Genomic DNA, 24,518 nt, shown 5'->3' with positions numbered 1-24,518 from the left:
CGCTAAAGCTGATGATATAAAAGAATCAGGGTCCAAAGGTCCGCAGCAATTTGGTTTTGTGCTCATTACCCTGGAAACAAGTATGTCAATGGGTCAAACAGAACCACAGGGTCCAAAGTTTGCAGCCCCAAACCCAGTCAGTTCCTGTGTGAATCTCCAGGATGGCACCATGTGGGGGCTCTGAGTTTGAGTTCTTACTGAACTGCCTACTGAAAATCACTCTCCTCTCTCTTTGGGGAGCCAGGAAATGGGAAGGAGACCAGGCTTTCTTTTTTGTTTGTTTGTTTTTTCTTTCCGCCTATGCCACAGCCACAGCAAAGCTAGAACTAAGCTGCGCCCTCACTGCTCACTGCAACTGCAAAGCTGGATCCTTAACCCACTGAGCGAGACCAGGGATGGAACCCACATCCTCATGGGTACTAGTTGTGTTTGTCACCTGCTGAGCCACAACAGGAGCTCCTGGGCTTCCTTTTTATGAAACATCATAAATCTGTGTCCTAATCTACCACCCCTTATTTCTGGAGACTGAGCCAGTGGAGACTCAAGCTGTCTCTTGAGTGTCTGGCAGCAGGTAAAAACTGAGGGGCTGAGCTCTCTCCTGAAACACACGTGGGCCATAGTGATGTGGGCAGGTATCAAAGGATTCAGAAGACCCTGTTTCTCTACAGTGAGTGCTTCCTGTGAGACCCAGCATGGAGCCAGCAGAGGCAGCTCCACACTCATCATTCAGTGCGTAGGAGCAGATAACAGGCTGAGACTAAAGGGGGAAGTAAATCGCTCTGATTTAGCTGACTCCTCTATTTGGTGGTAAAGGAAAAAAAAACAAAAAAACAACAACTGGTCAACCTAGGCTAACATTAACTATTTTAGCATCCTAATGACCATAAAATCACTTGCTACCCCTGGTTTCACCTTCTGCATCTTCATGGGCAGCAAAGGACCCCTGAGGAATCAGTATACAGCCCAGGAGGTAGCCTGAGATGCTGGGTGAGGGGCATAAACATGGCCTCAGCACAGCATCCAGGGCAGTACTGAGCAGTGGGCCCCAATGCACCCACCCCTGCATACCAGAGTCCTTAAGGGCCCTTCAGACCTTCCTGGGGACAGAGCGTGAATTGAAGGAGACCTGGCCAGAAAGGGAAAATGCACTGAACAGATGCCTGTGGTGCCCCTTATCCCCAGTGGGCAATATCAACTGTCCAGCATGAAACATTTTGTTGATGGGCCCAAGAGGCCCCCTAGGTCCCACTGACATTTCACTGGAGCCCACCTCTGAGTCCCTGCTGCTCTGGGGTCATACAGAACTGAAGGGCTAGTCCCTGCAGGCTTGGTCCCACACCCTAACTCCAAGGCACTTACGGGACTTCCGGTTGGCCCGGGAGCGCTTCCTCTCCCGCGGCACCACTCGCTGACTGGGCACTTGGGTGGCTGACTTGACGATGCGGTCCATGATCTCATCAGCTGCATCATCTGTGACATTAGGCGAGTCATCCATTCCCATAGTCCATGAACTAGTGGATCCTGAAGAATTAAACAGCCAGAGAGCACAAGGGACTCAGAGATAAGGAACACACAACACTGATAAGGAACACACAACACTGCGCCTGCAGCAGCAAGGCTCTGTCACCAACAGATCACCGCAGAGGCCAGAGCTAAGCCTGATGGACCTAGAGTCCTCCCCCATCCACACTGCACCATAGTGACCCAGGACCATCACCCTCCAGGCTCTGACCTCCCACACATTCAGATCTGGGGCACTTATATCATACTACCCTGTCACACAGCTGTGTTCTCATCTATCACAGTACCCTAACTTTTGACCCCTAGACATGCCTCTACCCACCACATCCCACAGCCATGGGATGGCAGACTCCCCACACCCAGTGATGTTATTTCCAGCAATGTCCAGAGGCATTGTTAAGCCAGCTCTCTATGGCTGCATGTGTCTAGTCAATGTCAACTAACCCCAACTTCTCCTTCAGTTAAATAAAAATTGGATTTTGTAACACAGAATTTATCTTTGGATTATCTAGCCTTTAAAAATCATAACAGGATTGCCCTTTTCCATCAGCAAGGGGACATAACATTTTTTTTTGGGTACATCCATTTGCTCCTTGATGAGACCAAATAATGCTTATAAATAGCTGTATGTATGTTAAGACAGTGCAAGTGTGGCATAAAAGCATCTGCCTATAGACCAGCAGGAAGAGAAAACCACAAAAACATGGGTTCCCTAGTCATAGCAAACAGTTAGAAATGAATGCTACTTTAATATACCAAGAACTGTGCTTCTGAGATTGATAACTTCCCTGTGAAATCTCTTCCATAAGATGGAAATATGCTTCTATGAGAAAAAATACATATGATGTACTCAAAATTGTGAATTTCTTCTACCTATGCTTCTTTTTGTGATAAACACACAATTTTAAAACCCTGTAGTTGAGTGCTCTTGGCCTCTGTGTTTATGGAATGCAGGTACCCTGAACATGACCAAGGTCTAGCTAAAGCTAAAGGACAGTCAGCTTTTCTCAAACCACAGGGGAAAAAATGTTAGTGAAGACACATCTTAAATTTTGAGTTTTTCTTCCATACTAATTTTTCAAAGCAATTGGTGTTTGGACATTGATGGAAATACTTGGGAATAGTTCATAGTTTAGTAGACTGTAAATTTTATGGACATGTGTTTGTGGTTGAAAGCAAGTATGTAATATGCTTTAATTTAGTCATAATTTCTACTAGTGAAAATCATATGACTGAATTAAATACACAAATAATTCACACTTTGCAAAAGGAGTACCAGGATTGCAGGCGCTATCATCTGCACATGTTTGAGACCTGTTGCCATAGGACGATGTTTTCTGATGACAAGTTTTTTTGTTGTGGTGGTCATTGGAAGAATTGTTTTGTTTTATGAGTGGGAGCAGACCTACAGTGTTGAGATACAAAAAATCAGGAAATTTTTACTTTTTCTGCTTATACCCAAGGGAATTTGATCAACTAGCTTTTTTCAGCATCATAAAACCCTTATTAAAAATGTTCTCAGAAATAAATTTTGGAAATTGCTGAACTTTTCTACATTCTCAAGATGGTCCATGTGTCCTCACTGGAGGCAAGATGCCTCAAAGTGGCACAGCTCTCAGCCTGGGGCCATACAGAGCCTCTAAACAATGGCCCTCCTCACAGCAGAGCAATCAATAGAGCAATTGTGTTTTGCCCAGCAATTTCCTATTTTCCCTTCTACCTACTGATTTATAATTCTGTGTCTCATTTTGAAATGCCAAACTACCTTTCCAAAACACACAAAACTCAATCAATTGTAACTTGCTCATCATCACATAATATAATTGGCTTCTAATGAGCCAGAAACAAAGGCATCATCTCATCTTTCCCCTGAGAAGTACCCATACTTGCATCTTACAGATTCCTAGGTATCTGCTTTCACTGTAACATGTTAAGAGATGCTTAAAGGAACATGTTACCACATGTTCAGGATTGTCAGACTCAGTTTTGTGATGATGTATTTTTCTCATGACCTCATTCTTAGTTCTGCTTCTTATCCCCTCTCCACTTGGTTACTGTCCTCACTGCCTGATTACCATTTATGCCCATTCTTCTTGATCATGTATACGTTTCTCTTCCTGCAACGGTGGCACTCACATAGCTACAGGATAACACTACTGACACTTTATAGACCTCGAGGGACTATTTGCCTTCTCATAGTCTCTCAAGTGTTAGCTAGACATTTATATATACTGAGATGTCTATATAAATTATTACATATTATATATGTGTGTGTGTACATATACATGTACTGAGAGGTGGTGGAGGGGATAAAGCATTATAGACCATGATAGGACTATACTACTTTATTTGAACTTCATTTTTTAAAATACATAATTTGTTGTTGAAAGAAAATGCTGTTTTCCCTTAAAAATCTAACTTAGAGAAATAGTCTAAAAGGAAAATAATTATATTTAAATAGATATGCTATTGTTTTAATGTAATACAAGTTTACCTTCATTTTTAAAAGAATATCCCTGAGCATAGACTTCTAGGTTAGAATCTTCTCTTTTTGTCAGTTTAAAGATGCCTTTCCACCTTCTTCTGATTTCCATAGTTTCCATTAATGGTAAGCCATCTTTCTTATGTTGCTCCTTAGAAAGTACATTCTTTTCTCTCTGGCTATTGTAAAGGTTGTATCTTTATCTTCCTTTATTTCTTTTTTTTTTTTTTTGGCATTTTTCCAATGGTATGCCTGGGTATGGTTTTCTTTGGATTTGTTACGTTTCTTAAATATGTGGGTTGATATCTATTCTCAGGCATTATTTCAATTATTGCTTCTTACTTTTATTTCTGATACATAGACATCGGACCATTTAACTGTGTCTCACATGTCTTAATTTTGTTCTATTCTTTCCATTTATCCTCACCATGCTTCAGTGTGTACATTTTCTACCAACCTGTCCTTTCTTTTGCTGGGACCAGTCTGCTGTTAAACCCATCCAATCAATTCATCATTTCAGATATTTTCTTTTGAAGTTCTAGAATGCCTATTTGATTCTTCTTCATATAAACTTCAATTCTTTGTTGAAATTGTCCACATTTTTTATCAATTTGTCTCCATTTTCATTTATTTTCTTTAACATTTATAATGGTTAAACCTTGACTGGCAAGTTCTACATCTGGATCACCTGTGGATCTCCTGCTCTAGTCTACTTTTCCTCTTAACAGTCACATTTTCTTGTTCTCTTGGCTAATAATTTTGACTATACACTGGACTTTGTGTATAAAAGGATGCAGAGACTGAAGTCAGTGTCATTCCCCCCTAGTCTTTACCTTTTTCTGTTAAGCAGACACTGTGAAGGACTGAGAAGGGTTGGGGCCAGTGAGCAGTTTTCATTGAGAATCAGTCTACCTCTGTCTTTAAATATTCTGTCTTTAACTATCTGGATGCATTTGCTGGAGGTACTTATTCTAGCTTGTCTTTGTTTTCTCAGAACTTCAAGACTGTACATTTCCTGCTGTCTTTCTGGCCCAGCCTCCCTTCCCCATGGTGCTCCAACACTTAGCAAAGCTCTCATGGAGAAAACGGTCTGCATTTGAAACTCCTCAAGTTCCAAGCTCTCTCACCAGCTCACATGACCATCAGAGGTCCTGATGCTCTCTCTTTACTATTAAAGTCACTCTGCCACAGCGAGGTCCAGTTATTCGCCTGTGCCCAGATTTGGCAAGTGCCCTTGGAGAGGTGCTCTCAGCTCACCTAAAATTCTAGTTTTTCTTGTCCTCTTTCTTTCACAGTTATCTTATGTATTTTGAAAGAAAGCTTCTGTTACTTTATTCAAGGTTCTGGTCATGGTGGCAGGAGTGGTGACCTGCTACTCCTTACAACCTGACCCCTGGAAGCAGAAGTCTCTGTACGTGCAGCAAAACCGATCACCTTTCCTTTCTAATCCCTTTCATCAATTAGTAAAAATGAACTCATATTGTACAAACTCAGCAATATCTTTTGTCTTTGTCCTTTCCCGTCAGGAAGGATTTTCTCTTTTCTCTTTTAACATTAGCACAACCTGTTATGTTCCGTCAGAGATACCAGACTCCATCTCCCAAGGTGGCTTTCATCACACTACTTTTGCACCCACCAGAGTACAGTGGCTCAAGACTCCTGATGGCTGGGATCAGTAAGACGCAGGTGCCAATGCTGCCCTTGATTTCTTGGTGGCCTTGATTAGCCTCACACACAAAGCCTGCAGCAGCTGCTGGGGCACAAAGACTCATGCATGGGATGTCTTAGACCTTTTGGAGGAGCAGTGATTTCCCTCCCCACATCCCACACAATGCAAACCTGCCTACTGCTCAGCATTTAACAATATTTTCTTCACCTTCTGATCTTACCCACTTTTTTCTCTCTCCTATATTCTCTCTTGTTTACACACTCTCCCTCCCCTGTCACTTCTTGGTTTTTCTGAGAAATGGAGGCTCTTATAGACAGCCAAGAAGAAGGCAGCCTTTTTCCCACATAGAAAACCAGACCATCAGAACGTTCTAAATAAAGCTCTCAGGGCTGTGGTTTGTCACAGCTGTGTCTGTCTGCCGTTGGTCACCAAAAGGCTGCTTTTGCATTGCCACATTATAATTTACTTTCTTTTCCTAACTCCACATCCAAACTACCCAAAAGTCAGAGGGTGTGGAAAAAATCAAATCCCAGAGAACCTAATCTGTGCTTCTTTAGGTAAGAATAATACATGTATGAGTTTGGGGTATAGTTTGGGAATCAAGATTGTAGTTGGACGTATGACTTTTCCACTTATCATCCATGTCTCAGGCAGGGTAACACTGGGGAAGGGTGGTGGGAGACAGCCATTTCTTGTAAGTACCATGTGCTAACCAACTGTGCCACTAGAGCTACTAGACAGCTATCTCCCTGGCATCTTCTTAGCTGCCTGTCACAGGAAAAGCCCTGTTAAAGGTCCAACATTGAGACGAGGAGAAGGAACTAGATTCAGTGATATTGCACTCATGTGAAATAAGAAAATCATTTGGTAATTCATAAAAAAGGCTCAAGTGCAGCTCTACTTGGGAATCCCATGTAAATCTTGGGGATCTAGAACACAGCTGAGAGGCCCATTCAAGACTCCTCTTTGGGGGCAGCTTGTGGCCCTTGGCTCCCAAGAAGCTCAGAGAAATCACATGCACCATGTGATTCCCTTCCTGCTAAAGAAAACTTGGAACTGCCTTTGCTTTTATGTTGAATTATTATTCCTTATGTCCTAATATTTAACACAGCTGACAACAACAAATATTTTTTTTAAAGGACAGCCAGCAAAGCCAGTTAGAAGTCACCGATGGGCCTTCTCAGGAGTTTCTCCAGAGCACTAGATTCTGGCTGCACTGGAGTCTAGGAAGATGCCTGAAGGGTGCATACATGCTTGCTGGTGACTGAGGTTTTGTGATGTGTACACTAACCCATAAACCAGTTCACCCGGCATGTTCGGTTTTACTTATTTTCTCATTATAATTACTACTAGAACCCCTTTACAAGCTAAAGCATTCTGATCTGGGCAATAAACACAATGTTTCTTTTAGCTGTATGCAGAGTATGCAGGAAGCAAACACCATGAGGAGGAAGTCCACCCTCAAGGATTCATGCTCTTTAGTTATAAAGTTCATAATCTTCAGGAGACCCAAACTGGAGTCTCAGGGTGCATGACAAGGTGTAGAGTGCAGAGGAGGTGGACTCTGGAAGTGACAGAGAAGAAGAGGACAGCATGAGCAAGAGCGAGGGCTCAGGGAGACACAGGGTGAGCAGGGTAGGGTGGCGTCCACAATGTGGGGCCAAGTGGAGCCAGCATGGGACCAGACCCCAGGGGACCTCAAAGTACAGCATGAAGAGCGGGGACTGGATCCTGCTGGCAGTGAGGAGATTTAGGAATGCTAATGTGGTGTCAGACTGGACCAGGGAAACATGGGTAAGCATTCTCTGATGCAAAATGCATCTTAATTCTTCTTTTGTTTCTTTTTTGGCTGCACTCATGTGGCTATAGAAGTTCCCAGGCCAGGGATCAAATCCGAGCTGCAGCTGCAACCTACCCCACAGGTGTGGCAACTATGGATCCTTAACCCATGCACCAGGCTGGGGATTGAACCACCACCTCAGCAGCAACCTGTGCCTCTACAGAGACAATGCCAGATCCTTAACCCTCTGTTAATGGCAATGGTAACTGCCATCTTAATTCATTTTATTTTATTATATTTTTATTTTATTTCTTTTTTTAGGGCCACACTCCTGGCATAGGGAAGTTCCCAGGAGAGGGGTCGAATTGGAGCTGCAGCTGCTGGCCTATGCTCTAGCCACAGCAATGCCAGATCCGAGCTATGTCTGCAACCTACACCACAGCTCACAGCAATGCTGGATACTTAACCCACTGAGCAAGGCCAAGGATCAAACCCACATCCTTATGGATACTAGTTGGGTTCATTACTGCTGAGCCACAATGGGAACTCCCATCTTAATTCCTTTTTGTTTTGTTTTGTTTTGTTTGTTTTTGGTCATGCTGTGCAACAGTTTGATGTGGGATCTCTATTCTCAGACCAAGGATTGAACTCCAGCTGCAAGTTGTGAAACAAACCTGAAAACTCCTATCTGTCTTTAGCATCTTGAAGTTTTAGTTTCCTTTCTGCCTCTAAGGATTTAAAAGATCAAAAAGAATAAGGTTTTAATCCAAGGGTCAGAAAACTCTTTCATACCCCACCTGACAGTAAAAACATTAGGCTCTATGGTCCCTGTAGTCTCTGCCACAAGCCCTCATCTGTGCCATCACAGACAATATACACACAAGGAAGTGTGGCTGGCGCTCCCATAAGACCTTATTTATAAGAATAAACAACCGCCTCAGTTTGTCCTGGAGGCCATGGTTTCCTGATCTCTGCTTTAACCTGTGAGAATTCATTCACAGTACTAATTCCCCTTGTGTGAATGAAACTGTGCTTATTCTGAGACGACGCTTTTGAAGGTGGGTCCCAAAGGTGTGAATGAAGCAAAGTGTGATTATATCAGCATGGGGAGCCCTGGGGGGGGGGCGGACGGCCTGCAGTGGGCACTGCCTGGGCACAGTGGTCTGTCTGTAATTACCAGACACCTGGGGCGGTCTCCCAGGCAGGGAGTTACCTCGGCTCGCTCTGCTGCGGGTGCGGACGCCCAGCACGGGGGTGGCATCCTCCACGGCGGGGGACGAGGTTTTCAGCACCGCCTTCATGTTCTCGTGCTCTGCAGCATCCTCCGCATAGCTCAGGCCCTGTGGCTGGCTCGAGGGTGCCGGGGAACTGCCGGAGAACTTGCCAGACTGCAAGACCAACAGGGGTTAGGGTGTGAGGTGACTCCCCCCAAAGCCAACTCGAGCTCATGAAACCTTTAATTGAGGACAGCCTCCTCTTCTCTTTCTCTGTCTGGCTTTTCTGTTTATGTGCATTCTGCAGACACATTAGTGATGGTGCTCAATGAGGTGGCCAATGAACACCTGGATATCCAGGAAGTTCTTTAGCAGAAGAAAAGCCTTGGTCCCAGAAAGACCATACTCAGCCCTCCATGGTAGTGGGTCTCTCGTAGATTCCCTCTGTGGGAGCCTGCAAGGGCCGACTGACCTCGGCTCTGAGAAGAACTCAGAAATCAAATGTTTCTAACATCAAAGCCTTACTATGAGATTTGAGATACGCTCTCTTAGTCCAATTTAGTGAGATTAATTTTTTTAAATGTAATGCCAGAAAGCAGTACAAATTTTCTCATATATCGCTTATGGTGGTAGAATTTTAAAAATGGGATTCCGTTCAAGAATGTGAGGAGCTGGGAAGGTTTTTTTCCCAGATGGAATCCCACCTCGCTTTACAGAGAAGGAAACAGGGGCCCTCCAGGATGAAGTGACTTCCCCAAGGCCTCAGCAGAGTTTGGAGGTGGGGCCCACATCAGAACACAGCACAGATACTCATGCTGAAAATGAGTTTGGCAACACGCACTACCTCTTGTGGTGTCAAAGATTTAGTTGTTTTCACAAGCATTACATTCCCGTGATGCGATTCGCTAATTCTAGCTGAACAAAGAGGCGGCATATATGTTTAACAAGAGGTATGCTAGAACTGTGGGGCCATAGGTACACAACGTCAAACAGCTGGATGAAAAATAAAAAAGCCAGTTGGGATAATGTTATCAAAGAGCAGCTCCATAGATTCCTGGCTTCCTCTTTTCATCCAGGGTTTTGGCCTTGATGCCAGAGCCTGGGACACCCCTGTGGCTACTACCATCTACTGCTCCCTCCTCATCCTCCACAGCCAAGCAGCTCTCCCACCCCCAGTCTCTGGTTCTGGCATCTGCACCAGGGGCAGGGGAGGAGCCACTGGCCATCCCACTCCTTCACATACTGATCCCAACAGATCCAGTGGATGCCAATCATGGAAATGGGCACAAGCTGCCCATGGCTGGTGACCATCTCTCAGGCCTGGCTCTTAGCCACCATCCTACTTTCTCTCAGGGCTCTTTATGTGGCCATTCTAAAATCCCAGTTCTCTTAATTGAGTTGCCGAAAGGTTTGGCAAGGATCTAAAAGGAAAATCCTCTGTCCATTTGTCCAGCAGCAGGAAGAGGACTGCTAACCCTGCCATTTTTTTTTCTCATTTTTTTTCTTTAGTGCCGCCCCCACGGCATATGGAGGTTCCCAGGCTATGGGTTGAATTGGAGCTGTAGCTGCCAGCCTACACCACAGCCACAGCAACACCAGATCCAAGTGTAGGTCTGCGACCTACACCACAGCTCACGGCAATGCCAGATCCTTAACCCACTGAGCAAGGCCAGGGATTGAACCTGCATCCTCATGGATCCCCGTTGAGTTTGTTAACTGCTGAGCCACGTAGGGAACTCCCTGACCCTGCCACTCTTGACAGGGCCTGGGACTCGGGCACAGCTTGGAAAATGCAGTGACCCTTTCAGTCAGGCACTGGCACACACAGCATGACGGGAACCCATGTAAGAGGTTAGTGGTCACACGGAAACCAACCAGAACACAGCCATGCAGGGTTTAAAGCACTGAACAGGGCTGACATGCTGCTTGTGTTAGGTTGGCTTCTATGGCACGCCTCAGGAGGTCACAAGGAGTTCTTCGTGTTTATCAGCCTCCTACCTCAACTTCATCCTCTTCATCAGTCTATGGGAGGGGACAGGACAGGACAGGATGGGAAAGACAGAAGGGATTCTTAGAAGGCACAGAAGTCAGCAAAGATGACATCATCTCAATGTCACATCAAATTCCAAGGAAAGAAATAAGTCACCACAACCAGGGTGCACCCTTTTGATGCAGAAGTGGCCGAGTCCTGCCTGGTATAGCCCTCCTGCCCTTGTCTGGACCTTCTTTCTGAAGGCTCCCAGGACCAGTTCTGACAAAAGTCAGGAGGGACTTGTAGGGCTCCAGGCCAGTCTCCGAGGTTGCCGAGGAGGATGATAACCAGCTTACCTGGCTCTGTGACCACCACAGACCTCACTCTGTGCCCTGACACTTGGCTAGCCATGTCCAGTGGAACCTACCACCACCCACCATCCATCAGGACCTCAGTAAGTTTATTGGCTTCCCTCCACCTCCTGACACCCATCAGCTTTTGCCCCACCTCTCATCCAGGTGGCCTCTCCCTGCCCAGGCTGCCAGGCCTGGGTGCCTGAGGATCCTTCCATACGTGGGCCAGATGGGACAAGTGGGACCCCTGCCTATGACTTTAATCTCAGAAACAGGAAATGAAATTCTTTAAAAAATTACCTGTCCCTTGGGGAGGCTGTTGGAACTGACATGTCATTCTTTTCATTATCCTCACACAAACTTCAAGTGACAACAAAATACCTCTTTTCCAAAAAAACAAATCAATGGTGAAAGTTATGTCAATTCCTTAATTTTAAATCAAACATCCCCTCGATTTAACTGGGTGTTTCCACTGAGGTTGCAAGCCAGGCAAGCAAATCAGACACAGGTTTTTGAGAATTGACTAAACTCTGGGGAGCTAAAGTGATACAATGCTTCTAGTTCATGTTTACCACTGCTTCCAGGGCAACAACCTTGTGACAGGAGGTGACTATTTTTCTTTGTCTTTTAAAAAAGTTTTTATTCTTTTATTTTCAGTGCCCCACCTGTGGCATATGGAAGTTCCCAGGCTAGGGGTCCAATCAGAGTTGTAGCTGCTGGCCTACGCCAGAGCCACAGCAACGCCAGATCGAAGCTGCATCTGCGACCTATGCAGCAGCTTTCGGCAACAATGGAACCTTAACCCACTGAGCAAGGCCAGGGATCGAACCTGCATCCTCATGGATACTAGTCAGGTTCTTAACCCTCTGAGCCACAAAAGGAACTCCCATTTTTCTTTATCTTAGAGCTTATTTATTTAATCAGATAGTTGGCATCTTCTGGCAATTAGCACATGTGCAAGGTGCTGCATATGCAAAATCTCTAGCCCTCTCAATATCCCCTAAAGTTACCAGCATTCCCTTTTCATAGAAGAGGCTGGAGTTGAGAGAGATTAACTGTCTCAGCCAGGATGACCACTGCCCTGTGATATGGACAGGTTCTTACCACCCATCTGGAGTGTGATGATGCCAGAAAGGGCCACACTGGCCATGGGCTGCCTTGTCTATGTTACCACTTTGTCTAGAACTAGTCTGGGACACAAGGAATGAGAAATGACTTAGTTTCTCCCTGATCCTTAGCTGGTAGGACTCCTGGGTCCTACAAAAGGAAGCATTTTGCGTACTCAGGGATAGAGAAAGAAGAGGAGAGACAGGCACACAAAAGTAGATGTGGGGCTGCCTAAGTATGTAGGGTGTTTGGACTCTACCCAGATTTCTCTATGTCTTATAAAACAATGGCTTTTCTAAAGTCATCTCTGCTTAACCGCAACCATTTTTATCCTCATTATTCAGCATCTGTATTAAAAAATGACTTACTACAGTTCTCTCTAAAAATCACTTCCAACTCTAAATCTCAGGGGCTCCAAAATTTTCTATCTATGGCCTGGTTTTGTTTCAAGTGGTCTAAACGGTGGACACATGTTGTTTTATAACCAGATTATGAAATCCTTCGGATAAGCCTGTCTTTTATTGCACTCCCATCTTCCTAGGTGCCCTGTGCTTTGCTGGGAACACAATGGGAGCCAAACAAGAGTTGGAAAAATGTGAAGCCATTGTCACTTTGCTTTAAGTGACAATATCCTAATCTTCCAGCAGGTGGCAATGTTTCTACATGAATGGTACCACTTGGACCACTAAAAGCAGGGACTACCTTGAGGATGAACCCTGAAGAAGCCTGCCCTGTTGAGATTTTAATGAGAACTTAAATATTTTTGAATTCAATTTTAGAAATGTTTACCCCTGTTTATAAATAGGAAGGCTGAATATTTTCAGAGAAGGATAGAATTTAAAAATTAGTGGGATCTGTAAAAAAAAAAAATGTCAAGAATTTGGCAAAAAATTCTGATTATTTTCTTAACTATATGCATATTGGGCTTGGGTTTCTCACCCTCCATTGTGTCTCATTTCTACAAAAATAATCACTCCCCTTTTTAGAACTTTTAAAAATAATACTTGGGTGGGCAGTGATGATTGTTGTAAAACTATAAATGTAATAAAGTTCATGGAGTAATAAAAAATAATAATGCTTGGGGATGAAATGAGGGCCGGAGTTTGCCCAAGTGAATTCAGTCTGCTTCCTGAGTTGCTGTCCTCTAGGAAGCTAAAGATCCGACTGAACCCAGATTTTGGGACAGGAGACGGAAGACTCAGCCAATTGCAATGGCATTCAGGACCATCTGTAGAAAGAGCCCCTTCTGCAGAAGAATGTGAGCATTCCCTAAGGCTCCAGAAAATTCCAAGGGGTCAAGGCTGGGGTGAATGGTGAGGGGACCAGTCCCTGGTTCTCCTTAGAAATGCCTTAAAATTGCAACAGAATTTCCAAGACAAAGTACCTGAGAAGGTGAGGACCCCCCCCCCAGGAATGTGGATTGTAATCACGTATGTCCTCTGTTTCTCCAACCACATAAATGCACACCTGGCACAGAAGGCAGCCTCTGTGAGGTCTTCTTAACTGACTGCATTTCTCCCCAAAGAAATCTGTCTGATTGAGTTGCAGCTCCCAGGATAATGCCACACTCTGTATGGCTTAATCCTTGCCTACTCCATTCCCTGCATTGCTGAGAGGCAATGTGCCCCTCAGATATAGATAAAGATAGGCTACATTTCATAAAGGCATAACAGAAAGAGGCACCTGCACCGTGTGTCTTTGTCTGTCTCTAGCATCTTCACGTGTTGCTTTCTTTTTCTTTTTTTTTTTTCGTTTCTCTGTCTTTTTAGGGCCACACCCTTGGCATATGCAAGTTCCCAGGCTAGGGGTAGAATCAGAGCTATAGCCGCCAGTCTATGCCACAGCAATGCCAGATCCGAGCTGCCTCTGCAAACTACACCACAGCTCATGGCAACGCCGGATCCTTAATTCACTGAGCAAGGCCAGATACCGAACCCGAGTCCTTGTGGATTTGTTGGATTTGTTACCACTGCACCACAATGGGAATTCCTTCACGCATCACTCTGCCCTCCAGTTACAAAGCACCTCCCATCCGAGGGCTGACTGTACCCATGGTATGGGTGGGCCCAGGGAAAGGGTGGAAGAGATAGGGGAAAAGTGCAGAGCAAGGGAGGCGTGCAAATGTGAGGAGTCCCCAAAGGAACACCCGATACTTCCACTGTCCTCTGGGCTCTCCGCCACCCTGATATTCTCTAACTCGAAGGACTGCCAAGAGGCCATCAGATTATGTCTTTGAGTAACCTCATCAATTATGTCTCCATTCAGATGCCTAGGATGGGTGGTCCATGTGTCAACTGATTAGCGATATAGTATCATTATGACAATTAAAATCCATAATCATCTCCCAAATCAGTACATTTGTTTTCCTAGGATAAGTGTGATTATATATTTTTTCTTCTTCTCTTCCAAGTCCACCCACATCCCAAAGTCTGAAAAGGGAGTCAAGAATTTAATGTCATAGCATCCCACAACACACCAAGTTAATTACTCGTGTGGTGGCTTAAAATTCCTCCACCAGACGTGGCATCCTCAATTTACATCTTAGTTTTACGTTTGATTATTTCAGATTTTCACAGAACTGGCAGAGGGACTGTGTAAGAGCATCTTTTAGGAGTTCCATGGATATGAATCTGACTAGGAACCGTGAGGTTGTGGGTCGGATCCTTGGCCTCACTCAGTGGGTTAAGGATCCGGCATCGCTGTGAGCTATGGTGTAGGTTGCAGATGCAGCTTGGATCCACCACTGCGGTGGCTGTGGTGTAGGCTGGCAGCTACAGCTCTGATTTGACCCCTAGCCTGGGAACCTCCATATGCCGCAGATGGAACCCTAAAAAAAGCAAAAAAAAAAAAAAAGAGCACCTTTTACAAGAGGAATTTTTTTTCCTACAACTAAAAAAAGTCACAGCCTGCAAACTGCAGAGTGGTTTTGTGGTTGATCAGATTTTCAGAATAAATGGCATAAAGAAACTGATTTTATGAAACTTACATCAGTGATCATCTTCCCTCGGGTCTTGTTTCTCTCTCTGTGGTTGGCTCGTTTCTGTTTCTGCTGCAAAACCCTCTCCCTGGTGGTGCGATACTCCAGGGCAAACTCACTGATGATCCTGCAGAACTTGTTTATGTTCACTTCCCGAATCGCATAAGGTGGATGACCCATAAAGAGCAGAAAGGAGTGGAACCTGCAGTGAAGACACGAGGGCGGCAAGGACTTCAGGTTTAAGGAACGAAAACCCATTTTCTGCAAACTTTCAGGAGAACAGACTTGTAGTTGTGAAGGAGGAGAAGGGAGTGGGATGGATGGGGAGCTTGGGGTTAGTAGATGCAGACTATTGCCTTTGGAATGGATTAGCAATGAGACCCTGCTGTGTAACGCTGGGAACTATCTCTAGTCACTTACGAAGACGGAGCCTGATAATGTGAGAAAAAAGAATGCATACATGTATGTGTAACTAGGTAACCATGCTGTACTAGAATATTGACAGAACACAGCAAACCAGCTATAATGAAAAAAATAAAAATCATTAAGAAATAAATAAAAAAAAGAAAAGAAACTAATCAGCCAAAGACATGGGTCTTCTTTCTGGGGCTTTGATGATGAAGTGTGAAAATGCAACCAGAAATCAACTCACTTTCTCACCGATGGAGGTTATGTCTAGGAGATGGGATTCTAGGGGATTAATTTTTTCCTTTTTGCTCATCTGTGCCTTAATGTTTTTTAAAACAGATGTGTAAAACTTGTAAAAGAAAAATGATAAAATACTGTTTTAAAAAAGATACTGCACAGTTTCTAGATCATACGAAAATTGAATGAGGGATAAAGAAATGTTGCTTAGCAATTTGGGGGTACTGCTTTAATGAATATGTGGAATTAACATGAACAGATAATAAATAACATGTTAATTAATGGTTTATAAAAAGATGTTTATAGTTTTCTCTGGGTAAATGTTTTGAAATGTTTTCTTGCAAATATTATATGCAATCTTAATTTAATTAGGACACACCAAACAAGCAGCCCAAAATCAATTTATTTCAGCTATTTAGTATATAAATCAAAATTATTGGATTTTACTTACTTAATACTTTTGGAAAATAAATTAAGTTTGCAAAGATGTCCTTAAATTTAGTTATCAGGAAATGAGAAAGAAGATAATACTAGGAGACAGAGGAAAATTTTTATGTAGAACAACAGTATTATATAAATGATGTCATTAATTGTAGACAAAAACCTTTTTTTGATCACTCTAATTTGTCTAGTTTGAATAGGGGTTTGGTTTGTTTTCCAAATGACAGACACTGGCTTATTCTTTTTGTGCAGAATACTAAAGGAAAGTGTAAGATGTGTATTTAAAATAAGGGGGGGGGGTGGAAAAATGCTGTTTAAACCAATAACTACAGCTAAACCAGGAGTTCTTTTGTGATCCAGCAGGTTAAGCCACTGCAGTGGCTTGCGTTAATGCTATGACATGGTTTTGATCCCTGGCCAGGGCACCACATGCTACGGGTGTGGCTAAAATTATAAAACTCAGAAGAAAACATAAAGTATAAATTTTCATGACTTTGGATTAGGAAATGATTTCTTAGATACGATACCAAAGCATAAACAGCCAAAGAAAAAATAAAAATAAACTTCATCAAAATTAAAATCTTTTGTACTTCAAAGGATACTGTGAAGATTGAAAGAAAACCTAGGAGTTCCCGTTGTGGCACAGCGGAAACGAATCCGACTAGGAACCATGAGGCTCAGATCTGGCATTGCTGTGGCTGTGGTGTAGGCTGGCAGCTGTAGCTCTGATTCAACCCCTAGCATGGGAACCTCCATATGCTGTGGGTGCAGCCCTAAGAAGACAAAAAGAAAAAGAATTAAAAAGAAAAAAAAAAAAGGAAACCTACAGAATGGGAGGAAATATTTTCTTCTTCTTCTTCTTTTTTTTTTTTGGTCTTTTTGTCATTTCTTGGGCCGCTCCCACGGCATATGGAGGTTCCCAGGCTAGGGGTCTAATTGGAGCTGTAGCTGCCAGCCTATGCCAGAGCCACAGCAACACAGCATCCGAGCTGCGTCTGCGACCTACACCACAACTCACAGCAACGCCGGATCCTTAACCCACTGAGCAAGGCCAGGGATCGAACCTGCAACCTCATGGTTCCTAGTCGGATTCATTAACCACTGCACCACAACGGGAACTCCAGGAAATATTTTCAATTCATGTCGGATATGGGATTTGTATTCGGAATATATAAAGAAATCTTACAACTCAACACTAAAAAGACAAAAAATGAGGAGTTCCCATTGTGGCTCAGTGGGTTAAGAACCTGACATAGTGTCTGTGAGGATGCAGGTTCAATCTCTGGTCTTGCTCAGTGGATTAAGGATCTGGTGTTGCTGCAAGCTGTGGCATAGGTTGCAGATGTGGCTCAGAATCAGTGCTGCCATAGCTGTGGTGTAAGCCTGCAGCTGCAGCTACAATTCGACCCCTAGCCTGGGAGCTTCCATATGCCACAGGTGTGGTTGTAAAAAAAAAAAAAAAAAAGACAAAAAAATGGACAAAAGGTATGAATACAGATTTCCCCCCAAAAAAAGTTTGGCGAATAGCCAATAAGTTCATGGAAAGATGCTCAACACCAGTAGTCATTAAGAGAATGCAAATCAGAACCACACAGAAACATCACATTACACTTACTTTGGTGGCTAGAGTCAGAAAGGCAATAACAAGGGTTGGTGAGGATGGGGAGAAACCACACTGGAACCTCACACAGTACTGGTGGGAACACAAAGTGGTTCCCCCTCTATGGAAAAAAAAAATTCCTAAAGAGTTAAACACAGCATTACTATATGCCCTAGTAATTTCACACCATGCATATACTCAAAAGAAACAAAACCTATACAAACTCCATGGCAGCATTATTCATAATGGCCCCAATGTGGAAACAACCCCAATGCCCATTAACAGATGACCAGATAAACATGTGGTGTATCCATGCAAAACTGCCCCACTACCTCTCTGGCCTCATGGCCTAGGACCCTAGTCACACTTGACTCCCTGTGATTCCTTAAGCAAGCCCATCTCAGGGCCTCAGGCCCCTGTGGGTGTGTAGGGACTCTGGGGGGGACACAGCTGTGCTGAGAGCCTGCAGGGCCTATGAGGATGGACAGGTCAACCACTCCACTGGGAGGCCCCATCAAGGCGTCCAGTCCCAGTACATTTTCTCTCTGCCCAGAACACTTTTGCCAGCTGCCTAGACTGTCTCTCTTTTTCTACAAGTCTCTGCCAAAGTATCACCTCCTCTGGGAAGCCCCTGCTAACCACCCTACGCAAAAAAGCACCTCCCTGCCACTCCCTGTCCCATTTACACTCTTAACTTCTCTTCCTGGCTCTTACTACTACCTGGCATTATATATTGGACATGCTATTACTACATAGGATATATTAGGATAGGATCGTGTAATAGATCTGTGTATAAGGGAATGAAGGGAGAACCAGCCCACAGCTGGGTCCTCTTTTTTTCTTTTTTAATTAAAGTAGAGTTGATTTACAGTATTGTGTCGGTTTCTGCTGTACAGCACAGTGACCCAGTCATACACATACAAACACACACACACACACATACACACACACACACACAAACATTCTTTTTTAAGTTACAAATATGGTTTCCCAGTTTGTGTGCTGTCTTTTATTTTCTTTTTATTTTTGTCTTTTTATGGCCACACCCACAGTATATGGAGGTTCCCAGTATAGGGGTTGAATCAGAGCTGTAGCCGCTAGCCTACACCACAGCCCCAGACACACCAGATCTGAGCTGTGTCTGCAACCTACACCACAGCTTAGGGCAATGCCCGATCCTTAACCCACTGAGCAAGGCCAGGGACTGAACCTGCATCCTTACAGATGCTAGTCAGATTCGTTTCTGCTGAGCCATGATGAGAACTCCTACATACATTGTTTTTCTCATACTATCTTCCATCAAGAGACCGTATGCAGTTCCCTGCGCTGTACAGCAGGACCTCACTGTTTATCCATTCTAAATGTAATAGTTTGCATCTACTAACCCCCAAACTCTCAGTCCATCCCACTCCCTCCTCCTTCCCCTTGGCAACCACAAGTCTATTCTCTATGTCTGTGAGTCTGTTTCTGTTCTGTAGATGTGTTCATTTGTGCTCTATTTTAGTTTCCGCATATAAATAATACCCTATGGTGTCTGTGTTTCTCTTTCTGACTTACTTCGCTTAGTATGAGAATCTCTAGTTGCATCTATGTTGCTGCACATGGCATTATTTTGTTCTTTTTATGGCTGAGTAGTACCACATCTTCTTAATCCATTCACTTGTCAATAGACATCTAGGTTGTTTCCATGTCTTGGCTATTGTGAAGATAAGCCCTCTTTTAAATATAAGCACAACCGAAGATTCCTTATCCTCCGCTTTCTACAACACTGTTTTTATCTAGAGAGGGTAGGATCCAATCTTATATAAGTTGGAGACATGATTTAAGTATATATTTTGCAGACGGGAGTCTGCAAGCAGCAAGTAAAAGTCACCCCTGAAAAACCATTCAGATGTACATTTGAGAGGAGAGAGACTATGGTGTTCCTTCAGAAGAACAAAGTGGGTACAACTTTAAGGGAGTAACACATTTAAGGGACTTTTGTTAGTTGAGTCTGTAACTTTCACAACATGGGACATGAAGGTCTTATGGTTACAGAGGAGCTGGTTCCCCTCACCATCGTCCTGAGGCACAAGCCAAACATCTCTGATCTGATCCATCATCTGCCCTTCTCCTCATGTGTGCCACTGAGTGGGGTGTCTGGTCTAGGATAGGGAGGTGTGGAGTGGGGGGCACTGGGAAACCAGCGTGGGTGTTCGCCCATCTGCCTGTTTCTCCCTGAGGAATGCTGGGCCCTTGCTGTGGTTCTCCATGTCTCCCAGGGAAGCCTCCCTTCCCACTCTTCCAGGGTCCCCCTCTGTAATGCCTGCCCCAGTCTATCTGCAGCCAAGCGAATGTTGGGAATTAGCGAGTGGGTATGCATATCCATGGAGGGGGACTGGCTGTCATGGCAGCAGTGCGAAAGGGAAGGATAACCTGCAGATTCAGACATCTAGAACCAGATGTGCTTAGCCAGCCAAGAGTTTGAAAGTCAAGAGTTACCTAAAGAGAACTAAGTTCTTTTTTTCTGCTCCTTTATTAAAAGAGGCCACTACTGTAACTAAGGGAGGGGGACCCATCATACAGGAAAGGACGGTGGAAGTGCCTGTCCCATTAGGTCCACAACTGAGGGCAGCAGAGAAGGTGGGCAGCCAGATGGGTGTCCAATTGTGAGTAGACAGGGATCCATGTGACACAAGAGAAACCATCATCTGGGCCACCAGCTCAGCAGGGAGAATAGGAAAATGAGCACAAACGTCCTATGTATCGTACACATATATGCACCACATACAAATATGCACATCTCACACACACACACACACACACACACACACACACACACACACACACACACACACACTGCTTAAGGAACAGATGGATCATCAAAATGAGTTTTGATCTGTCCAGGATAAGATGGTTACTGTGACCAGGCAGAATAGCTTTACAAGACTTTCATAAAACTGCTCCAATTTCATGACATTCCAAATGGAAACTATTTGTTTATTTGAGTAGTTTTCAGTTGGAAATTGCTTGTATCATACAAAGCATGAAGGGCCAAAGTGGCTGACATTCCCTGCCTCCCCATTTTTAACCACGTTAAAAGCACAGTGTACTTTGCTTTTAGTAAGAAATTTGACAAAATCTCCATTAAGATCCTCCTACCCAGAGGGCAGCTGCGAGGTCAAGATGAAGTCCAGGGAGGGGGGTTTACAGCTGAACAACTAAATTCCAAACATAGTGAGTAATGGAGAGTTGTCAACCTGGAGGGAAGATTCTGTTCCTTATTCTTGTCCCGTCTAACATTTAAAGACTACCCCCCACCCCCACCCCAGAAAAAGAGTCTGGCTCAAGATCCAGGAAATATGATTACCAAAGCAGCACATGACACAAGCTGGTAGAGGGCTCACAGGCAGATGAGAATTAGCTTTTTAAAGGTCCGTATGGGTTCAAGAAAGATGAAGGAAGGAAACAAGCAAAGACAGCGGAGGAAGGAGGGAAAGGGAAAAATTAATCGAAACTGTAAAACGTACAGGGATAAATGAAAATACCACACATTTGTTTAAAAAAATAAGAAAGCAGAGTTTCCACTGTGGCTCAGCAGGATCGGTGGCGGCTCTGCAGTGCCAGGATACCGGTTTGATCTCTGGCCCGCACAGTGGGTTAAAGGATCCAGTGTCACCCCAGCTGTGGCTCAGATCTAATCCCTGGCCAGGAACTCCATATGCCTCAGGGCAGCCCAAAAAGAAAAAAATAGTAAATAAAGAGCCCAAATGCAGGAGGGGGAGTGGGCTTGAAGAACTGATCTCTGGGGAAGGCCTGAGGTTTTGATGGCCCCGAGAGAGGGGTCTCTTAACAGAAGGGCAGTGAGGCCCGTTGCAGAGGGTGTGTCATCAGAGCACCTGCTCCAGGGAACCCACAACCTGCAGGCCTGCACATCTGCTCACCCAGGACAGTGCACTTGGACTCCAGAGGCCAGGGTGAGGGACCTACAACCAACTTCTGTAACGAAACAAAGGAGAAGAAAGTGGGCGATGCCTGACTGGGGGGAGTTGGAAGACGTAGGTTCTGGTCCTGATTCTGCTGCCACTTATAGGGAGACAGCCTGGACAGCCACGGAGCCATCCCAGATCCCAGCCAGCTTCGTGCATCACTTCTGTGTCCCCCAGGATTCTGGTGGATCCTGGGGACCTGAGGAAGACTGGTCCAGAGGATGGGGCCCATGGAGGGCCCAGGCTTCCTCCAGGCAGGCTGCACCACAGAGCAGCCATCAGAGAATCAATGAGGGAGAGTTTTCAGAAGGCAGATGGCTGATCACATAAGGAAGGAACTTTGCTAACAAGTCAAGGTGACTTGCAAGGACGAGGGCACTCTGTAGGCAGAAGTATGCAAGTAGATGCAGAGATGCGAGGCCCAAAATGTCAGAGATTATACAGATGCGATTCCTGATCCAGAAGGATTTGGGGGTGGCACTACCTTTGAGATTCCTTCCAACCTCAAAAGTCAATGGTATAATACTATTGTTGTGTGCATGTGTGCATGTGTCTGAGAAAAATTAAGTAAGTACTCAAAGGAGTGCTTGCTATGTACCAAGAATTCCCAATACAAGTTTTATAAATTTAACCTTCAGATCTCGGTTTGCAGGATATTTTCAACATGCTCTTTTACTGAGGTTTCCACAAGCTCTTCAATCCACTTACCTGTTAATTATTCTTCTATGGACAATCTTTAAAATTATAATTCGCTCTGCACAGTCTTTTAAGAACTCTGACATTCGTTGTTTTAGAACTGGTTTCATCTCATGTTTTGCAATTGCTTTGAGGTGATCCCATGAAGCTTTGCATCTTCTCTCCATCTGACATAAATTATCCTGAAGTTGATCAAAGTCAACCTGAAAATCAGAGAGAACATTGCAAATGCACTGAAATAACTGGACACCAACTGGACCCAGGAAACCCAACTGCCTCTGGGAAGAAACAAACACCAAAACCAAACTTACATCTTGCAACACAAACTTATTTATGGCTTAAAAATTATCCACATGTGCATTTGTCATTATCTTGACATCAAATTATTGAGTGATCAAACTGTTCTTCAAATGATCTCAATGCAAATGTCACTTTTTTTCCCTCCCATCTTTGGAAAGAAATCTTAAGAAAGTCTTGGGGAACTGTAAATTGAAAAATGATATCAAGGAACCCTAGGACAAGGTGAACTGAGCAGAGGTCTCACAAAATTGTTCAGTGCCCACTTGTGCTTCAGATATTTCATTTGAGGTTGGAGGACTGCGCCACAGTCGTACATGGATGGCCTGGGTACATGGGGCCAGCTAAGGGGCAGCCAGCTTCTCTTCACCATGATCATTTTTACACTGTGGGACAAATCACTTTATTTATCCATTCATTCCCTTGTTAAAACAACACTCAGGGAGAAATGGGTTTGCCAGTCCCCCTCCCAGGTATTAAGAAGGCAAAAACAGGAATTCCCACAGTGGCTCAGCAGAAATGAATTTGACTAGCATCCATGAGGATGCATGTTTGATCCCTGGCCTCCCCCAGTGGGTTAAGGATCTGGTGTTGCTGTGAGCTGTGATGTACGGCACAGACATGGCTCAGATCTGATGTTGCTGTGACTGTGGCATAGGCCAATGGATGCAGCTCTGAGTTGACCCCTAGCCTGGGAACTTTCATATGCCGCAGGTGGGGCCCTAAAAAAGACAAAAAAAAAAAAAAAGAAGACAAAGAAAAATGTGGAATGAGACCAACTTGCTGTTCCCAAAAAGACTCAGCATATAGACAGGTGATGACCATGCACTGAGAATGTTCAAAGCCCACCAGCTCCCTGTGCGTGTCTGTGTCTGGGTGACTGTCGAGGAGTGTGGTCCTGCCAGCAGATGCAAACCGAGTGTGCCAAGAACAGATGTGACAGACAGTTCACTTTGCTCTGCCAGGAAGTGGGACCAGTTGGGAGTGACTGAAAGTGGCCTGTGATGAGGTTTTCTTTCTTTCTTTACTTTCTTTCTTTTCTTTCTTTCCTCCTTCCTTCCTTCCTCCCTCCCTTCCTTTTTATCTTCCTTTCTTCCCTTTTTCGGGCTGCACCTGTGCCATATGGAAACTCCAGAGCTAGGGTTTGAATTGGAGCTGTAGCTGCCGACCTACACCACAGCCACAACAACACAGCATCTAAGCCACATCTGCAACCTACACCACAGCTCACGGCAACACTGGATCCTTAACCCACTGAGGGAGGCCAGGGATCGAATCCGCATCCTCATGGATACTGGTGGGTTCTTAACCCATTGAACCACAATGGGAACTCTGAGATGAGCCTTTCTAAAGGGATGCTTTGATAGAATTTATAGACTAAAAAAAACTATGTGAATCAGAGAGTTAGCTGTGAAAAAAATACACTCGAGGGTATTTAATGGAGGGGGAGGTGGGATAGGGGAAAGACATTGAGAAAGCTAGGAAAGGTGGAAGAAATAGACAAACCAGTAAGCTGAAGAGAGGGGACTGGGGCGGACGGAGAGTGGGAGATGTGGGAAAGGGTGAGAGCCTGGCAAGAAAGGTCAGAAGGAGAAAGAGAAGACGAGGAGAGGTGAGCCGCCAATGCTTAGATGCCAAGACCAAGGTCATGAGAGCAGTACTTAGAGGTCAGCACCCAAGGACTTGCTGGAGCGACCTCAGCCCCACCCCAAGAAAGTCAGTGGAGGAGACCAAAGCAGCAAAGGTTGATTAGCGGAGATCTGCCTGGATGAAGCGTAGAGGATGCCCCGGGATGC

At 44.5% G+C, this 24,518-nt stretch overlaps 1 protein-coding gene across 6 annotated transcripts in view; it reads right to left on the bottom strand.

The window, feature by feature from the left end:
* The window catches only part of FHOD3 (formin homology 2 domain containing 3), a 556,170-nt gene that overhangs the window by 12,866 nt on the left and 518,786 nt on the right, over window positions 1–24,518 (bottom strand). For 3 of the 6 annotated variants that reach the window (XM_047794143.1, XM_047794145.1, XM_047794146.1), the window contains 5 exons: window positions 22,438–22,628; window positions 15,085–15,277; window positions 10,665–10,688; window positions 8,666–8,840; window positions 1,360–1,521 (listed from right to left, as the gene is read on the bottom strand). In XM_047794143.1, coding sequence (XP_047650099.1) covers window positions 1,360–1,521; window positions 8,666–8,840; window positions 10,665–10,688; window positions 15,085–15,277; window positions 22,438–22,628 — 745 coding nt within the window. The remainder of the gene's footprint in view (window positions 1–1,359; window positions 1,522–8,665; window positions 8,841–10,664; window positions 10,689–15,084; window positions 15,278–22,437; window positions 22,629–24,518) is intronic. The other 3 variants (XM_047794147.1, XM_047794144.1, XM_047794150.1) reach the window with 1 other exon arrangement.

The sequence above is a fragment of the Phacochoerus africanus genome, chromosome 8 (assembly GCF_016906955.1).
Source record: "Phacochoerus africanus isolate WHEZ1 chromosome 8, ROS_Pafr_v1, whole genome shotgun sequence".
Lineage (NCBI taxonomy): Eukaryota > Metazoa > Chordata > Mammalia > Artiodactyla > Suidae > Phacochoerus > Phacochoerus africanus.
This window is presented reverse-complemented; position numbering and strand designations above follow the sequence as displayed.